Source organism: Spinacia oleracea, chromosome 4, assembly GCF_020520425.1.
Source record: "Spinacia oleracea cultivar Varoflay chromosome 4, BTI_SOV_V1, whole genome shotgun sequence".
In the NCBI taxonomy this organism is placed as follows: Eukaryota; Viridiplantae; Streptophyta; class Magnoliopsida; order Caryophyllales; family Amaranthaceae; genus Spinacia; species Spinacia oleracea.
This window is the reverse complement of record NC_079490.1, coordinates 19315945-19336560: the sequence shown is the minus strand read 5'-3', so window position 1 is coordinate 19336560 and position 20616 is coordinate 19315945. Positions and strand designations below refer to the sequence as shown.

General features: G+C 31.9%; 1 protein-coding gene across 1 annotated transcript in view; it reads left to right on the top strand.

The window, feature by feature from the left end:
- Window positions 1–1201: 1201 nt before the first annotated feature.
- Window positions 1202–20616, top strand: part of LOC110786886 (nuclear transcription factor Y subunit B-1-like) — a 60961-nt gene continuing 41546 nt past the window's right edge. The window contains exon 1 of the mRNA XM_056841444.1: window positions 1202–1623. Within this exon, the coding sequence (XP_056697422.1) occupies window positions 1202–1623 (422 nt within the window). The remainder of the gene's footprint in view (window positions 1624–20616) is intronic.

The window sequence follows — 20616 nt, the reverse complement described above, 5'->3', positions numbered from 1 at the left end:
ATGTGGCCATGTATATATGCCATGAAAGGAATTGCATAGTTGCACACGAAGCCATGCGTCTAAATACAATTGGCTAAACAAAGATTAGTACTATAATTAGTACTAATAATGGAATTAATTACAAAGTTTAAGGGACCACTTACTAACTTTAGCACAACTTAAACTTCAAAAAAAGGAAATGCTTTGCCCCCAAATAGAGTGACAAAAATCACTATTCAATTGGGTTAATTTATGTAAGGTAATCAGACACTAGGGTTTCCCACTTAATTAAGGGACTTTTTAGGTATGGTTTAATTTAATTTTTAATCTTTACTTAAACCATTTGCTATACATGCTAACATGGACAAATGTCGACCGCTCATTCGAGTACTTGACACTAATATTATTATAATTGAAGGATGATTTGAAGGGGGTGAGGGGACCATTTTTTTTGTAACGGTAGATGAGCATTTGTGCAGTACAAATGTCGGAACTCAACTTTTTTTAATTAGCCAATTAATTTTTTTAATTAATGGTAGTACTTAATTTCATGTGTAATTAATTAAAGTAAGTGAATTTAAATGTATTTATTTATATTTTTGGCGTACGATTAGATCATTTAGAAAGAAAACCCTAAAAATTATCTAAGTATATATAAATGTTAAGCTAAGTTTAGAGTGCATAATGCCCAGAGGTGATTAATTTCTCTTTCCCCATTCATTCAAAATTTGATCCTTCAGAGAAAGAATCATGGTTTTGGCTTATACATCTATTCAACAATCCATCCAAACAAAGGTGAGCTTTGAGTTACATAGATCTATCAAGTTTAGATGCATCTATGTACTTCTAATTACAAAGTGTTGTGGGCTGTTGGCGACTAAGAATTTATGCAGGTTTTTCGCCTTTTACTTATTATTTTTACCAAGGAATTTATACGCTCAAAAGTTTTAATAAACATAGGGCCCAACTTGAATAATTTATCATCCACTTGTACAACGTAGTGGATGAACATTCTGTACTATATATCATTCTTTATATGCGTAAATCTATATACATATATCGATATATCTCATGTAGAGATTAGGTAAGAGCTGATACAGTAATACAACTATAAAAGAGATGGTTTAATTTTTTAAACCAGTCTTGAAAACATCGATTATATTATTAGTAGCTAGATCGATTAGAGATCTAGCTAATTAAGATAGTTAATTGATCTATCAAGATGGTAGATGAGACAGATAGACTACTACCAATAGCCAACGTTGGTAGAATCATGAAGCAAATACTCCCACCATCGGCAAAGATCTCCAAAGGGGGTAAAGAAACAATGCAAGAGTGTGTGACGGAGTTCATAAGCTTCGTGACCGGGGAGGCGTCCGATAAGTGTCACAAGGAGAACCGAAAGACGGTAAATGGAGACGACATTTGTTGGGCTCTAACCACACTAGGGTTTGACAACTACGGGGAGGCAATAACACAATACTTACACAAGTATAGGGAGTTTGAAAGGGAGAAAGCTTGCCAAGGAAAAGCCGATGACGGTGGCCGAGTAGTCGGAGGAGCGGCGGCCGGTGGGAGTAGCAGTAGCAATGAAGAAACATATCATCATCATCATCATGAAGAAGAAGAAGCTACAACAATAATGTTTGGGAATCAACAACAACAACAACAACAACAACAACAACAACAACAACAACAACAACAACAACAACAACCACGACTCGATGTCGAATCTTCGGTTTTTCCCTTGGAGTTTAGAATCATAGATCCCAAGGGTAAAACCCCTTTTAGAAACTCATCTTAATTTTGCATACTTGAACTTAAACACTACTATTTCTATATCAAAAGTCTAAACTTGTTGCTTTTTTGCTCATCATTTAACTTTATTTTAGTACACGGAAAATTGATCAAAATAGCAAGATTTTTGGTATATGACTAGGGATTTTCTTAAGAAAATCTGATACGGGGAGTATAATCTATCTTAGTTTTAGTTTTGATTATAAATACTTAAATGATTCTAAGTCATGGAATTTATATTCCTCTTTGATCTATTTGTGCCTTTTTAAAAAAAGAGAGTAATAGAACTAGAAACCAATAATTTAGGTAAACCGATGAATTTTGCATTTTATTCACCTGATTTTCACTTCTTCTATTTCTTAAACTGATATCTGAATTTAATTAAATTTATACAAGCATGAACATATAGAAATTATCATAACTTAATTTAGTTAAAAAATGTGTATGGGAAGTCCTATATATTCTGTATCTTTTTTTATATATATAAGGAAATAAAATCTATATTAACTCCTAAAATAGGACCAGCCTAACTCATCATTTTTCCTGATTGATGATCTAACAAATTATTATAGGAGTTAAACCAAGAAAGCATCTATTACTATATACTAAAAGAGACACCAGGAATGACACGTGTCATTTCCTGGTGCGGTTTTTTCCCGCCAAAAAAAATATTTTTTTTTAACTTTTTTTTAAAAAATTTTACTTTGCATTTTTTTAGGAAACTAAGATAAAAATGAAATAAAATAAAATATAATTGAATTACCATTGAAAGAATATGCAATTATTTTGTAAATATTATGTATTAATTAGATTCCTAATTAATAGCCTCATGTCACGCTATTGAACAACAGATAATTTGTATATATACTGATATCCTTCATGTACCGTCCCGCCATCAGATTGCTGATATTTTTACAAAAGGTCTTCCACGCGTAGTTTTTAATGATTTTTGGGACAGTCTCAATGTACTACAATCTCCCGCTTCGACTATGGGGTGTGATAGAATATGCAGTTATTTTGTAAATATTATGTATTAATTAAATTCCTAATTAATAGCCCCATATCACGCTATTGTACAACAGGTAGTTTGTATATATACTGACAATACACAATCAATGAAAGTTAGGGGAATTATTTCTCACAGCCATAAATGTAACTACGTAGTACATGATATATTATTGGAGGAAAGATGAATCAATATTATTTTCTCCTTTACAATTTGATTTATTTATGTATTGTTATAACTTTTTAATTAATTTATATAATATTGAAGAATTGATTTCTAATGTTAGTCTAATAACAATACACGGTGAGTACGAATGATAATTAAAATAATCATAAGTGGTAAGTATACAACTATATAATCCTTAACTTTGTACTCCGTATTGTACTAATATGCATATTTAGCTTATTTGGATATTTATTTTATACACTATGAATTCATACTCTTGCATATATTCTTTTTACTTTGACGTTTTCCTAATATCACAAATGTTTTATTTATATTGAAATAATAAAATATTTTAGTAATAACCGTGTGTTGCACGGGACCTAACCTAGTGGAATGATAATTATGAGTGTGACTAGCCGTAAAATCTGCCAATTAATTTGCCTCCCCGTAAGCAGTAGTAAAAAGAGATGAACTCGAACTTTGAAACATGCCTCATGACGCCCAGTGAACCTTCTATTGTCACTTAATAAGTCCTTATATTTATGAAACTTATCTTATATGAGTTTAAATGTATTTATCTAAACTAATTTTCCTGGAAGTGTGGAAATAAGGTGAAAAAATAGGGTGTAATAGGATAAAGTAAAAGTTATGTGAATCAATTTTCTAAAAACAAAAAAAAATAGTTACTTTAACAACATTGCTAGATGAATCATGAATGATTTGTGATGCTCAACTTATTTTGACTCATTACAGCTAAAATATTGATGTTAAGATACATTTAAATAAGTTTAAATATGTTAAACAAAATGCTTTTAGAGTGATTTTGGAGAAATTAAATAAGTTTTTTTTTCAAAAAAAATCATATCCAACTAAGTTTATTAAGATAAAATCAATTCACATAAAATATTATGATAATGTAAAATCATACAAAATAAGCCAACTATAGAGAATGCTCTGTTTTGTTCGACTTATTTTGACTTATTTCAGATAAAAAAAGTTTAGATAAGTTCAGTTAAGTTCAGATAAGTTCAGTTAAGTTCAGATAATATAAGTTCAACAAAAATAAGTTTTTCCCAGACATTTTCAGACAAAATAATTTTTTTTCCAGATAAAATAAATTCAGTTAAGTTCAGATAAGTTTAGATAATATAAGTTTATTCAAACTAAGTCCTATAAAACGGAGACTAAAAAGGATAAATTTATAAGGTAGGAGTAGTTCTGAATTTTAAACACACCCTTTCACAACTCACAAGCTTCCAAACATTTCTCCTATTTTTTCCAAGACAAAAAAAATAGGTTCATTAGAAAAAAAAATATATCTAAAATCAGAAAGCTTCTCGTGTGTTATCGTTCTTTTTTCTATTTTTTATAAATTTCAGAAGATTACTCCGTATTAAAAAAAATATACAAAATCCGTAAAAAAAAAAAAAGTTTCCATATTTCTATATTAATATGATTATTGTAGATATGACTAGTTTCAAGTTATAATTCAACCAAAATTCATATGACTTCGTAATCATAAAACAAAAATAAATAAATAAAACTAATTTAAAAATTGATAGTGATGTAGGACGAGCTCTTATTAGTTCAGTGTTGCTATTTAGACTCGGTACTTTTGAGCTTAGAAAGTATTGTTTTCATGATTTTTAATTTCAATTATGTTAATTTAGTTTCAGTTCAGAAGTGTTCATTTAATATAATTTCAGTTCAATATAAATTATTTATTTTTACTATTGTAATTATTATTATTGTTATTTTATTATTAGTACTTTTACTATCATTATTATTAATTAATTATAATTATTATGATAATAACAATAATAATATACTATTTTTATTATATTATTAAATTATTATTTTTATTGTTATTAATAACTATTATTAAAAATAATAATTATTACTATTATTTTTATTTATTTATTTTTGTTATTAATGTATTAATAATTTATTATTATTATTAGTTATTATTACTCTTATTATTATTATTATTATTATTGTCACTATTATTATTGTAGTTCAGTCCAATTAACTTAATTTCAGTTAATTTAATTTAATTTCAGTTTAGTTAATTTATTTCAGATAATTTAATTTAATTTCAGTTAATTTAATTTCAAGAAATTTCATCCCAAAAGAATTGAGCCTTACTACGTACTCCGTATGAAGTAATTGTTTAAGATAAATAATGTACTCAGCTCGAATATTATAAGGCATCGTTTTGTGCATCTTATTTCGGAAAAGTTAATTTTAGATCGGTTTATATAAGTTCAGATAAGTGAAAATCGGGTTGACATAACACACTCCAAATGTTCTTTGGCAAGAAAAATAACATCATATAATAATGAAACTTTATCTCAAAATTGGTATTTTTGTTCATAAATTTGCATTTTCACCCAATACCACTGGATGGTAATGAAATTATGAAGAGAAAACAGATAATTTCAAGTAATTGCAAATTCATATACAAATTTATTCACATTTACATAATTTATTACCGACTATCAAAAAAATTAACACTGTTAGTGTTTTATGCTTAGTCCTCCGATTTTCTCCATGTGCTGGAATCAGTGGCGGCACCAGTAGGGGTTCAGTGGGTTCAACTGAACCCCTACTGAATTTTGAAAAATGTTATTCGTTTATAAAAGAAAGAAACTATTAGTAATTATTGCAGCATAATTAACTCAAATGGGTGGTAGGAGGCAGTGGTTCTAACTGCGTTATATCTCCTAATGGGCGCGGAATCAATTCTCTGTTTAACTCAAGCCTTTCTGTATTTTTAAGTTTATTTTTTCTATCCCTGCCATAACTCCTTTCCTTTTGTATTTTAAGTTCATTTTTACTTTAGTTTACTTTCCGTTGTCTATTTTCAAGTTTATCTTTTCTTCAATTTACTTATTAGTATTTTAAATTTTTTCTTCTCTCTAGTTTACCTATTAATTAATGGATTGTGGTGACGGACTGACGAGTTAAGGCTTTGAGATTGCATCCATACTCTTATTTATAGTCAAAAATAAATAAAAGCAAGTGTTATCTAAAAAACGCTTAGGTTTCTCTCCTAATAAATTATAACTGTATATTTGCACTAACATCACATTGGCAACCGATATTATGACTGTAAGCAATTAGGACAATGATATTTGAAATATGTTTTTATGATTATTATTGATATCAATTAAGTATTTTTCTTTAAAAAAAAAAAAATTGAACCCTTAACGAAAAATTCCTGGCACCGCCACTGGCTGGAATAGTAACATACTCAAACTAATGCATGTCTTCTTTCATAAAGATTTGATGATGTTTTCGATCACTACATTCAACTTAGATTAAATTGGTCTTTTGTAATTTGACAGAAAGTCAAAAGACAATTAAGTCGTAGTCCTGGTTTTCTGGAACGTTGGATCTAATTTGGCCTTTTTTTTAGGGGCTACTTTAGGTTTTTTTTTGTTTTTTTTTTTTCTACATTGTACCCCTATAATTCTATAATTCATTGATTTTTACGGTGTACCTAAATATTTTAAGTTTTACACATTGTACCCTCGTACTTGTAAAACTTAATCGTTTGTATCCTTGTCGCCAATCCAATGTTAATAATTTCTTATGTATTTTTGAAAAAAAATCAAAAAATTTCTATATTAACGTTGGTTAACAACAAATATAAGGTTGATTATAATATGGAAAAACCTTAGTTTGTTTAAAAAGTAACGGAATTATAAACGTTAGATTAACAACAAGGATAAGGTCATAAGGTCGACTATATAGTACAAGTATATGGGTAAATGTGAAAAAAAATTAAATAAACGGATACAACGTAGAAATCAAACAAACACAGGGCTACAACATAGAAAACCCCTTTTTTAAAAGGAGGAACTATTTTAGCCTTTTTTTTCATTATGATGAGTGAATTTCTGGATTATGGGAGTCTTTTTACGTAATTCTTTCAAAAATACTTCCTCTATTCTTTTTTAAATGACACAATTATTTAGGCACGTTTGCCAATGCAAGATTTCAAATGTTAATATCTCTAATTATGGATAAGAAAAAAAATTATAAAAAAGTTGATATTTAAAAAATATTTATTGAGACGAATCTAATAAGAACCCAAACGGCACTACAAGAATTTGTATCTTTAACGACAACCTAATTACGACGGGTCAAAAATCCCGTCGCAAAAGCCTTTTGCGACGGGGCAAACAACCAAACAATGACGGGAATAACCGTCGCAAATGTCTTTTACGACGGGTTTACGATGGATTTACGACGGGATTTCTATTAACGACGGCCCCCTTTTATGACGGGTTCGCGACAGGAAATCCCGTCGTTAATCAACGATTATTGGCCTTTCGCGACGGGATTTTCCGTCGTTAATAGTACAATTTCTTGTAGTGCGGCTATATTTTTTCTCAAATATAAATCACAAAGTGAAATCAAATGAGATTGTGTGAATAATGTCATAAATCGAATTGTGTCATGTAAATAAGAACGGAGGAAGTATGAAAAACCAGGGGCGAAGCATAGTGAGGGCCTAGGTAGGCCATGGCCCCCCCTGAAGGCCCAATCACACCTATTAAATAAAAGACTAACGAGTTACCATTAGATAGTTTTATATTGAACTGGTCCCCCTAAGCGGCTAAGCCTACTTGCTTAATTAGTGTTCGGCCCCCCTTAATAACCGAGTCTGGCTTCGCCCCTGTGAAAAACAACAAAAATGGTAAGAATCTAATAATAAGATTTAAAATTAAATTAATCGTTATTCTAACGTTGTATAGTTCTCGTAAATAAATGTTATAATTATGACAGCAATTGGACTCAATGTCACCAATTAGGCAACCATGGGTCTATGGCTTGAGTGTAGAGAGCACCATCACCATTACAAAATTAACCAACCATCAATTGTGGTTTATCTCTTCACATTAATTTATAAATAAATGTTAGGAAAATTTGTCAAAAATGACCTTTTAAAACACAAAAATTGTGACAAATGACCTTTTAAAAAAAAAGTTGTGACATAGGACCTCAAATCAATTTTTTGTTGTGAATTGGGACCAGCACTCATTTTCCGGTGGTCAACTCAATTTCTCCAGCGTTGACCCGTGCGTGCGTGACACGTGACTTTAAAAAATGAGTTTTTTTTTTCCTTTCAGATTCTCCCTTTGGTTTCTCCCTATAACTACCTTAAAAATGTAGTATCAACGTCTTTGATTAATATTTTATTTGTTAATATTTTTACTATTTAATGTACCAATCGGAGAATCGTCAGAGTCACCCACTAGTTAATATTATAAATAAAGCCATTAATGCATTTAATTTCATCCAATAAACACCTGACCTACCCGATTCATCGATTGATGATGAATGGGTCAGATGTGGGTGAAGGATATAAATCGAGTGATGAATAGGTCGAATGATGGATATCTCCGATTCATTGTCATCCCTACTCCATATTGTAATTAGCTAGCAATCAACTACGAGCCTACGATGGTACCTTTTATCAAACATGGGGGTAACCACATAAATATAGTGTAACGGTGCAAGGTGCAACCAATATATCCAAATGATCATATCGTACCTTTTATCAAACATGGGCGTAATACCGTAACCACACATATAGTAACGGTACGTGCAACCTAGCTATGTCGTATATATCCAAATCAACCTCATTTATTTTTAAGGACAGGGGAGTACATGTTATGTATGATTAGTGATTTCCCCACTTTGCACCAAACTCGATCGAAATCATGTTTTCATTCTTGGTGATGTGTGGAAGAAGATCAAAAGCTGATCCTTTTAATTTTTGGAAAGTGTAACAAGAAAATCGAAAGAAACAAATAAACTTACTTGAAAGTACAATCTAAGCAGCCTTTTGAGTTATGGGGTTTACCCTTGTGGGTTTGTGGTCCATAGATCAAAAGAACCATGATGCATGTGATCTACCGATCTTTTTAATTTTAATCAAATAAAAATAGGTTATGTTCTATTTGACTTACTTAAAGTAAAATAAGTCCATACAAAGTATAAGTTAAGTGAAGATAAATTCAGAAAAAATAAAAAAATTCATATATTTTTACATACTAATAGGGTTTTTTTTTTTTCCAGATACAATAAGTCCAAGTCCAATTAAGTTAAGTTTAGATAATTAAATTAAGATGAATTCAAATAATATAAAATCAGACAAAATAAGTCAAAATGGGATCTTAATTAAAATTAGTGCTTCTAATAAGGGAGACTTATGTATTATTAACCCTATGCCAAAAGAATTATGGGACCATTTTTTTCCATCTATTTTAGAGAAAAAAACATGATTTACTGCGAAAGTTTCACCCATCATATCAGCAAATATGTTCTCATTTCCCCATTTACTTATGGTTATTAGTCTTCATATACCGAAACAAAGTTGCCCATCATCCCTAATTACGACCAAACTAACAACTGAATAATCTTTTTGCTTAGAACCTGTTTTAGTCACAGATTTAAAGTGGGTAGTTTTTTTCCGTTTGGAAAAAAATGTTGAGCTAATGTGTTAATCAAGGGACAAATTATATTAGAGTACATAAGGAGATATCTTTATAGGACAATTGGACAGTGATTCAACAACACTTGTTACTGATTAGACACCAAATAACACTAGCTAGCTTAGCTAGCCGGCTAGGTGATGAACAACGAACAACATAATTGTTATCTAAACTCTTTGTTTTCTAATTAGTGAAGTATTCCCAATTTGCACAAAAAAAAATTGTTATCCTTTTTAATATGAGATCAACCACAAGATGGAATTAAAATCCCTGCTCATTGGAAATAAATACTTTCTCCGTTCTTATTTACATGACACAATTGGGTTTATGACACTATTCACACAAGTTCCTTTGACTTTATTTTGTGATTTATACTTAAGAAAAAATATAGTGGTGTGGGGGCTTATCAGATTCGTCTCAATAAATATTTTTTAAATATCAAATTTTTATATATTTTTTATCCATAATTGGAGTTATTAACATTTGAAATCATGCATTGACAAACGTGCCTAAATAATTGTGTCATTTAAAAAAGAACAGAGAAAGTATATATCTTCTAGCACATTATAAAAAACCAGAGAAATAAAACACACAAAAAATAATCCAATGAATGAACTGAGATGGAAAATTAATAATCCGTGTGTAACAAACACCTCCTTCAAAAATCTTAATGTATTGAATCATAAGCTTTTTTCAAATAAACTACAGCTTTCGAAAGGCGACTGATAGGCACATGGAAATGTGAATCGAAACTAAGACCATGTGCATCCTTGACCTTTGGTCAAATGGAAAATAATTCTCTCTCATCTTTCTCCTTCTTCCACCTCATCTTCCACTAACTTGACATACCACTTACTTAAATCCCTCTTTTATCCTCTACAATCTTGACTCAAGCTCATTAATTTTTCTTACTACTTTTTTACTTTTACATATACTCCACTTTAAATTCACCTTCAAATACAATTATTAATTTTAACAAACAAATAATTTTGAAATTAAATTAACATATGTGGCATTGTAAAAAATTTATCCCGAAATTTGTACACACGTGGCATTGTAAAAAACTTATCATGAAAATTTTCTAAAAAAAAAATAAGATGCATTGCATGCGTGGCGGCACATGAGCCCAAAAAAATAAATATGCATTGCATGCATGCATACAGTAAAAGATGATTTTAGCCAATATTAACCTAAAATAATACTCCGTATGCAAACAAGTAACAGTTATTGCCCAGGCTCCATGCAAGTTGCGCTTTATTTGGCCCACATCCTTTTTAATTAACTTGACCTTGGGTCACATATAAGACCCGAGTCAAGTTAATAAAATTTTAACTCTTGCACACTATCAACATTGTAGTCATTTTGTCCTGTCAATTATCACTTGACTCAAACAACATGTCAATGTTGTGTGTGCTCTAACCTCCACATAACAATATTGCTTCTTAAGTCAGACAACCATAAAGAGTGCTTTGACTTCATCTATTCTTTATATTTGGATAACCCTTATCAACTCTTATTTGAACTTTTAAGTCTTGAAACAAGTTAAAATAAGGAGAACAATTTGAAACCAAATCTAAATAAATACTCATGTAATTGAGATGAGGATTTTCAATTAGGTCTTTTAATCTAGGGTTTCTCCATATCGGATCTCTTTTTAATTTCTCCAAAATTTTTATCATCTGTATTTTAATTAAATTTTAGTTAAATTTGTACTTGGCAAGGCATATATTTACTTTTCGCACTGCTGCCTTTAATTAATTTTTCTTTTGCTCTAAAACAAAGATGTGAAATAACTCCTTTTCATGGAAAATATTTAACTTCTATTTTCTTTTTGTGACAAAGCATGCTTTGGAAGTACAAAGAGAATAAAAAGCATATGTCATGCATGAGCTACCAAGCAATTAATTATGATGAAATTAGATGCATATTTATACAATTTATTTGTATATTTACCGATGCAAATTGTACTATAAGTTCATAATATATGAGTAATTATTAATTAATATGCATATTATATACAGAGTAATGCATTGTTAATTGTTATTATGGTAATGGTTTACATTCCTTGAAGGAAGAAACTGAGCCATTTCAATGGATTTAGGGCATATCCTGGCATCAATCTTGATTGGTTCATTTGCTTAATTCGACGCCTGGCTCGTCAACAATGGCGAAAGTACTGAAAATTAATTAAAAAATTATTGTTGTCAAATTACTATGTATTGGGGTGCTACTTATTCACTCATGATGCACCTATATTTCAAGGACATATAGTGATCTTGTCTGGATTTGCTCCTATTTGTTAAGGAGGTGTACCCCTTTGCATTGTCTAAGAGCAAACTTAACTTGGCTCTGTTCTTTTCACCTTATTTTCACTTATTTCAGGTCTGATAAGATAAGATAAAATAAGATAAAATAAGGGTCAATAAGATAAGATAAGCACTAATTCTTATTTATAATGGTTGTACAATAAATATTGTACACCAAATTAAAAGTTAATTCAAGATGTTTAAAAGTTAAACTTATATATGTAAAAGTTATCCAATTTTTAATGATAAATTTTTTCATTTTAATAAAATTTGTTTTTTCAGAATCACTAATAATGTATAAAATTAATCATTTAACTCTTTAAAATGTTTATCTATCAACGTTTTTTTTACTAATATAAAAGTTAATCAAAACTAGGTTAAAATTACAAAAAAAATAGGTAAAAGTTATCTTGTTGTACAATAAATTTATTGTACACCTAGTGCGCGCAAGACCTTTTGTAAGATAAGTTTAGGGCCAATAAGACAAGACAAGATAAGATAAGATAAGATAAAATAAGATAAGTTCAGGGTCAATAAGATAAGATAAGATAAATTCAGGGCAAGATAAGATAAGATAAGATAAGGTGAAGTAAATATTACATAAGGTAATACTATAAGTTTCAATAAGATAAGATAAGATAAGGGTTAATAAGATAAGATAAGGGTCAATAAGATAAGGGTCAATAAGATAAGATAAGATAAGATAAGATAAGAGTCAATAAATTCAGATAAGATAAGATAAGATAAGATAAGAGTCAATAAATTCAGATAAGATAAGATAAGATAAGATAAGGGTCAATAAGATAAAATAAGATAAGTGAAATTCAGGTGAAGAGAACACTACCTTAAACGGTAAAACCTAGATTATGACTCTTCTTATACTATATGTCTCCTTTCAAAAGACATACCCTAAAATCTCACCACACTACAAAAAAAATCTCGTATAGCAACGGATATATAGAGACGGATTTATATCCGTTTCTAATTTAGAGACGGAATATTCAACATCTGTTTCTAAATTTATTTAGAGGCGGATTTTGGAAATCCGTCGATACTTTTATCGAGGGATTTATAAATCCGTCTCTAATTTAGGGACGGATTTCAAAATCCGTCTCTAATTTAGGGACGAATTTCAAATCCGTTTCTAAGGTAGGGACGGATTTCAAATCCGTCTCTAGGTTAGGGACGGATTTTGAAATCCGTCTCTACGTTAGGGACGGATTCCAAAATCCGTCTCTACGTTAGGGACGGATTCCAAAATCCGTCTCTAAGTTAGGGACGGATTCCAAAATCCGTCTCTAAGTTAGGGACGGATTTCAAAATTCGTCCCTAATGTGTTTTAGCAATTTCAAAACGTAAAATCCACTAGCAATTTCTCATAGACTCTTCGTAGAAAGTTAGATCTAAATTAGAGAGCGAATTTTAAAATCTGTCCCTAATGTGTTTTAGCAAATTCTCTAAATTAGAGATAGAATTTTAAATCCGTCCCTAATTTAGAGACGGAATGTTAAATCCGTCCCTAGTTTAGAGACGGATTTTCTAGATCCGTTTCTAATATTTCTTTTACTTATTATCAATTTCACACATAGAAGAATACAAGTTGTATTTGGTGTGGTTGGTTAGAGTTTCTCCTCGTGACTTTGAGGTCACAAGTTCGATTCCCCTTATCCCTTCCCCTTGCAAAGCTGGACCGGGTTGACCTAAGCGAGATTTCGAACCGGTAATGGGACCGAGTTGAACCGAACATCTAACAATAGGTTGCAATTATTTTTACTTGTAAATTTAGAGACGGATTCAAATTCCGTCCCTAAATTTTAGAGACGGATTTTTGAATCGGTCCCTAAATTTTAGAGACGGATTTTTAAATCCGTCTCTAAATTTAGGGACGGATTCAAAAATCCGTCTCTAAATATTAGATACGGATTTTTGAATCCGTTCCTAAATTTAGGGACGGATTTATAAATCCGTCTCTAAATATTAGATACGGATTTTATGGAATCGGTCCCTAAATTGAATTAGCGACAAGGTTTTTAGTAACGGACGTTATCCGTCCCTAAGCACACATAGCGACGGATTTGACCAATTTAGAGACGGATTTGGTCCGTCGCTATATGAGCTTTTTTTTGTAGTGCCAGTGATTATTTATTACAAACTTTCATATAAGTTGGTCTTACATAAAAGATTCTTTTAGTGTCATATAAGTTAAACAATGAAATAAGCTAGTTAAGCAATGTAACCAATGAGTTGAGCATTATAACTAATTAATTAAACACTAAAATTAATTAATTAAGCACTTAAACTAATTAAACCACTTAATTAAGCAATCAAAGCGGTCTTAAATCCATAGGAACAATCTTGATAGGTGGAATTTTATTTTTTTAATTAATAGATTCGATTTAATCTCATCATGCGTGTGTAACCTTGTACCAAGTTGATTGTATCTCATGTGCTCATAAGGTACACGCATATAAATTATGATGAGATTAAATTGAATCTATTAGTTACGTGCTTGTACCTAATGAGTACATGAAGTACAGTCAATTTCGTACAAGATTACACACGGGAAATGATAAATCCAAGGAATAATTTACTTCTTCCAAGGAAATCAACTTTGAAAAAGTGTGGATTTCCTTGGACGAAGTAAAAATTTCTTTGAATTTATCACCTCTCTTACACACGCATGATGAGATTGTAACTTCGTACAAGGTTACACACGCATATGAAGTATTTCTTAAGGAAATTAAGCAGTCGAGTATCCCTAGAAAAAAAAACGAAGGGGGTCGAGGAAGGGTTGAAAATATAGCTCTCTCCTTTACAATTACTTCGTATGTAGTATGTCTTTACAATTATGTCAATGTCACCGACGAACTTCAAATATACTTGTACTTCGTATATGATTATCGCAATCATATTTTATAGATATGTTAAAAGTGTGTATTACACATTTTCATTGATTTGGGTATTGTTTAATTTCGGTCTAATACAAAATGATAAATGTTCCTGAATTATATTGTATACTCTCTCCATCTCATTAGAGTGTAAGAGTGTTTATTTATCATGTCACATAGTTTTTGGTAAAGTTTTATAGTGTAGTTATCAAATATTATTTTATTTAAAATATAGGTAGAGTAAATGACAATGAGGTATTTTCTTAATTGAACGAGAGAGGAGTAAATAGGTTTGGAGGTCCCTAAACTTTGCCAAAAGGAGCAGTTAGGTCCCTCAAGTTTCAAAAGGAGCATTTAGGTCCCTCAAAATGGATGGAAACCGCTGCTTTTTGACTTCTGTTACTAACGTCTGTTAAATGAATTAAAAATAAAGGCGAATTAATATAAAAGGCAGAAAAGGACAAAATAACAGTTACTTTTACATATTAACAATAATTAAATAAAGGGAAACCCTTTTAAGTTAGCTTTTTACAAAAAACTAGCAGTTTAAAGTATTTAACAAGGCCATTTGTACCCAAATTATTCAACACTTAATAAAATAAAATAAAGGATCAACGCTTCCTACTAATCAAATCCCCCAAATTAACACACCCAACAAGCATAGGTTAATCAACAACATTTCTCAGAGACAATTTATCAAACACCTTGTGTGCACACCCAAGTAACTTACATTTCCGATAAAATTCATCCGAGCTCAAACCCATAAACTCCATGCATCATCATCATCTTCAATCTCATGTTTAATCAGCAAGTCAGCAACTCATACATGAAATCTAACGAGCCTACGACTACTAGTACTCTGCTCAACCATACTCTTTCAATTATATTCTTATCAACAGCCTAGCTAGCTAACATAACTTTGTGGATCAAACAACAATGCGGGTCTAAGTGTAAAATTCCACTATAATCCTCATCATGATCACCATCAATCATCTATCAACTTGAGCTTGAGATCACAATAATCGTGCACCTTCAAAGATCACAATAATCATCTATCAACTTGAGCGTGAGATCCTCGTCATGATCACCATCAATCATTGTTGATCCTCATCATGATCACCATCAATCATCATCGTTCTATTTTTCTTGGTAACAATCTTTTGAAATACGGAGGAAGTTTTGAAATATTGAAATAACTATTTTTCTCAGAATTATTGAATAGGATTATGAAGAAGAAAGTGGTTTCCCCAAATGAGATGGAGATCAATTTTTTTCAGAAAGGGAGGAGAGAGAAAATGGGGGAGCAGGGGTGTGGGTCACCATGTGGTAACGAAACCCACCCAGAATCTCTTTAATTGAAACCAACCCAGAATAAATAAGAAAAAAAAATCGAAACCAACCCAAAATAAATAAAAAATAGGGGAACAAAAAAAGGGGAAAATCAGTGAAAATGTGAAATTACAATGGAATTGTTGGAGAAATCCGGGAATTAAGAAAGAGAAGCAGATTGAAGAGAATCCATAATAAAAGAGGAGAGAGAAAGAGAGAGAAAAAGGTAGAAGAAGAACTAGTGGTAGTAGCAAACATCTGGGAGAAGAAAATTTGAAACTTTAGAGTTGTGGAAGAACAACAATTAGCTGAAGTTTATGGCGATAATTGCTGAAAATTTAGAGTAAATTTGCTTGGGTTACTCACTAAATTCGATTTGATTAGGAAGAGTTGTGGAAAAACCTAGAAAAGGGGAACATAAAGGGTGAAACGTGTAAATGGAGAAAAAGCCATATGAAAAAGCTAAGTAAGTTGAAAAGGCTAAGTCATAATTAAAATCAGCTGTTTTCATTTATTTATACACGTGTAAATTAATTTTCCTTTTCTTTAAAGCGGTTTTATTATTATTTTATTGAACTTAACAGAAAATGAAACGGTGTTAACAAAAGTAGCTGATTCCATCCATTTTGAGGGACTAAAATGCTCCTTTTGAAACTTGAGGGACTTAACTGCTCCTTTTGCCAAAGTTTAGGGACCTCCAGTATAGTTTACTCAACGAGAGAGGGTATATGACTCTAGATTTTAGTAGTGGAAAGAGATAAGTAATAAAGTAATAGTGATGTTTGCTAAAAATTGAAAGGGGCATACTAAATTGAGACTGGTGAAAAAGGAAAGTGGACACTCTAAATTGGGAATATTTCATCTACTATATATCCATATCTATGCATTAGTAGATATACAAAGTATTTCATTTCCTCCCCAAACCTATTATGCAAATTGCTAGCATATTTATTTTTGCTAAACTTTTTATACAATGGGAGGCCCCGCGCGTTTCGCGAGGCCAAACAACATTAGTAAAAGAAAATAAACAAAGATTGAAAAAAAGGTTAAAAAAGTTCAATGGGACCAATCCAGGGGTCCATCTCATAACCTTGAGGGTATTACAATTCAACCAGTAGGATGGTAAAGTATAAAACCACCATTTATTGTTGTTTTACTCTCGTACCAGATACAATTGGAAAATTGTCGAGTTTGACCATTCAAAGTCAAGTGTACTTTTGTAATCCGTACTCCAGAGAGAAACCAAATTACAAACATCCGGTAATTTTGATCGTCAATTACTCCCCTCATTTCTAAAAGGTTGTCTCGTTTACTAAAAACGGATGTCCTTATTTGTTTGACACATACCTATTTGGTAACACTTTTAACTTACAACCACTTGTGTCCCCACTACTTAGGGAAGAAAATAAGGTAATTAAACCTTAATAAACTAGTGTTGCTTTGGTTTTGCAAGTTAGTAATTTTTTGGATCTAAAAATATAGTGTAATCATAAAAGACAATTTTATTTGGGAATATTTGGTAATATTAATCCAACCTTTGGCCGATTTTCTTTTATTAAGCCTACCTATGACATATTTTTTAATAATCCCACTTTTGCTACCCGGCGATTTTTATTGGGCCTAAAAGGTCATAAACCTGTTGTAAGCGGTAATATATCCCTACGTAGTAGTACTCTCTCTCGATATATCCAGTCATCATCATCAATTCATCACAATCTCGTTGACTTTTTCACCGGTTTTCGGTCACTTAAGCCCAATAAAAGTCGTTGGTAGTAAAGGTGGGATTATTAAAAAAATATGTCGTAGGTGAGATTAATAAAAGAAAATCGCCCAAAGGTTGGATTAATATTACCAAATTTTCCTTTTATTTGGCCTTTTTTTGCATAGGAACACGCATTATCATCCTAATAATAGCACCTAATACCTTTATGAATTACAGAGTATAACACAACCAATAATAGACTTTAAGTTTATAAGGAAAAAACAACAACAATTCTAAACCCAACCCCTCATTCCCAATCTTCTATATGTGTCGCGTCCTCCTCCCCAAACTCCACATTCTCAAAGTCTCTGGTAAATCCACTCACTACTTCTCCATCGATACCGCAACGGAAAGTCCATAATTTCTAGCAGACACGAATATCGAGTTTAGCAACGGCGATAACAACATGACGTAAATCACATCCTCCAACATTGGCTTTTTCTGTTGAGCTCTCCCCTTATTTTACTTCTAATTGTCGCCCCCTATTCCTAAACAATTTAATTAATTTTGGAGTTATGTGGAGTCTATCTACCAAATTAGTAAGAGCTTGATAGTAATATTCAACATATGGCTCATTTCATATTCTACTTAGCCGAGAAAAGCAATAGCAAATTCGTATGAGCGTGCTTAGAAATGTTTTATATGGACTCATCAGTTGTATAATCAACCCTTTAACCCCGCTTTATTGTTTGCGTCGTTTGTTAGACATTTTTCCTTGGTATTGTCGTTGATATCATCTTGCCAACATGACTTAGATTAGTTTTTATTTATGTTAATTGTTGGATTATTGTTTTAAATTTCTTGATAATATTTGTATGGCGTTAGACAAAATGAATGAACAGTCTATGTTTTTGTAAGATTGGTGATATTATAATTCATATGAAAATTATAGCATTTGAGTAGATAGAATCAAGTACGTCATTAATAAACATTTTGATGATGCATTTGTCTTCTTTATAATATAGAGGAAAAACTTACTATTGGGAGACTGGGAGGGTAGACAAAATTAGGTGACTAAACAAAAGTATCAAGAGAAGTGTCTAAACAAAGGGCTTAATTGGTGGAGTATGTAAGGGCAAAATCCATAAATATACTATTCTTAAGTGAATTTCGATTTTTTTCAAAGAAGGATTTAAGGGTAAGGTAGTCAAGTCACTATTCAAAAGAGAAACTTATGCTTTTAGAAAGGTTTAGGATTAGGATAATTGTAGACACCTACTCTTGTCCCCATTCCCGCAAGGGAAAGGTTCGATGATGAAAGCATAAAAACTCCACTTGACAACGCATCTCCTATAAAATAAACGAATCTCGATTCCCCATTTCATTTCACCCGAAACCAGCTATTTATGGAAACCTGCTAAAATAGTAACTGCCGTAAAAAGTAGCTTCTAAGAGTGGCAAATCATAAAAGATAGAAACCTGTCAGAATTAGGTGTTGCATTCCAACATAAATCCTAAATGAGATAGAAAAACTGCGAGAATCCTATTCTTAATAGGATTCAGAAATAGGAGTTACGTATTAATTAAAATCCTAACGAACCTAGAGTTCGTAACGGGCCCAGACGCATTCCGTCATAAAATTGATACGCGCTAAAAGACTCGAATTAATCTCAAACTCTACGGATTTTAGGAATCCGAATCTGACTAAACAAAACTGCCCAGACCCTATTTTCAACGCCTGGCTCTGGGCGCCGAAATCTTCGGCGCCCAGGCCTGGGTGCTGAAAATACCTGGGTACGTCTCTTTTGTTAGGTTATGATTCATATGACAGTTCATAAATCATGCGGAAAAAACCATAAAGCCAGGAAACATATTATTTACACATAATCATTTAGCATAGTTTAGATGCATACTCTTTGTTGCGTGCCTTCCCTAGCTGCGCCCGAACCGAACAAGAACAAGTCTTTAGGACTCCAAGTGTCGTCCCTCCGTAGATAGTCCACAGCACGTCCGGATCCGCCTTAAGATTGACCAACTAGAATCGCCCTTAAGGTTCTAATATTTTCGGTTGGGTAGGCAAGAATATTGGCTGATTTTTCTGCTTAAAAATCTTAGTTTTGAATACTTAAAAACTTGTGTGTAAATAATGACCCCTAGGCCTTTATATATAGAGTTATGGAAAAGGAATCGCAATCCTAGTAGGATACGAATTAATTGAAATTAGAATCCTACATGAATTCTATTTAATTAATTTATCTAATTAGGAATAGGAATTTAATCACACACTAACTCTTGCAGTTTTAGGAATCACGCATGAGCACAAACTCACACACACACACGGCAGCCACAAGGGCTGCCCATGCGCATGCGAGCAGCAGCCCATGCAGCGCGGCCCACGCATCCGTGGCCTTGGTGCGCGCTGGGCTTGTGGCGTGCGTGCTTGCTGGGCGATGGCCCGGCTTCGTGCTGGGCCTTCGTCCGGCAGGCCTCGTCCGATGCTAATTCGTACGATACGCTTCCGATTAAATTTCCATTTCCGGAATCTATTTCCGATACGAACAATATTTAATATTTCCGATTCCGGAATTAATTTCCGATTCGAACAAATATTTAATATTTCCGTTTCCGGAATTATTTTCCGATTCCGGTAATATTTCCGATTCTGACAATATTTCCGTTTCCGGCAATATTTCCGATTCTGGTAATATTTCCATTTCCAATAATATTTTCCGATACGTACCATGTTTCCGTTTCCGGCAACATCTACGACTTGGATAATATTCATATTTCCGATACGATCCATATTTCCGTTTCCGGCAATATCATCGTTTCCGGAGTATTCATTTCTTGCCTGTGACGATCTTAGCTCCCACTGAAACCAAGATCCGTCGGTTCCGAATATTCATAGATGGAGTATTTAATGCCATTAAATACTTGA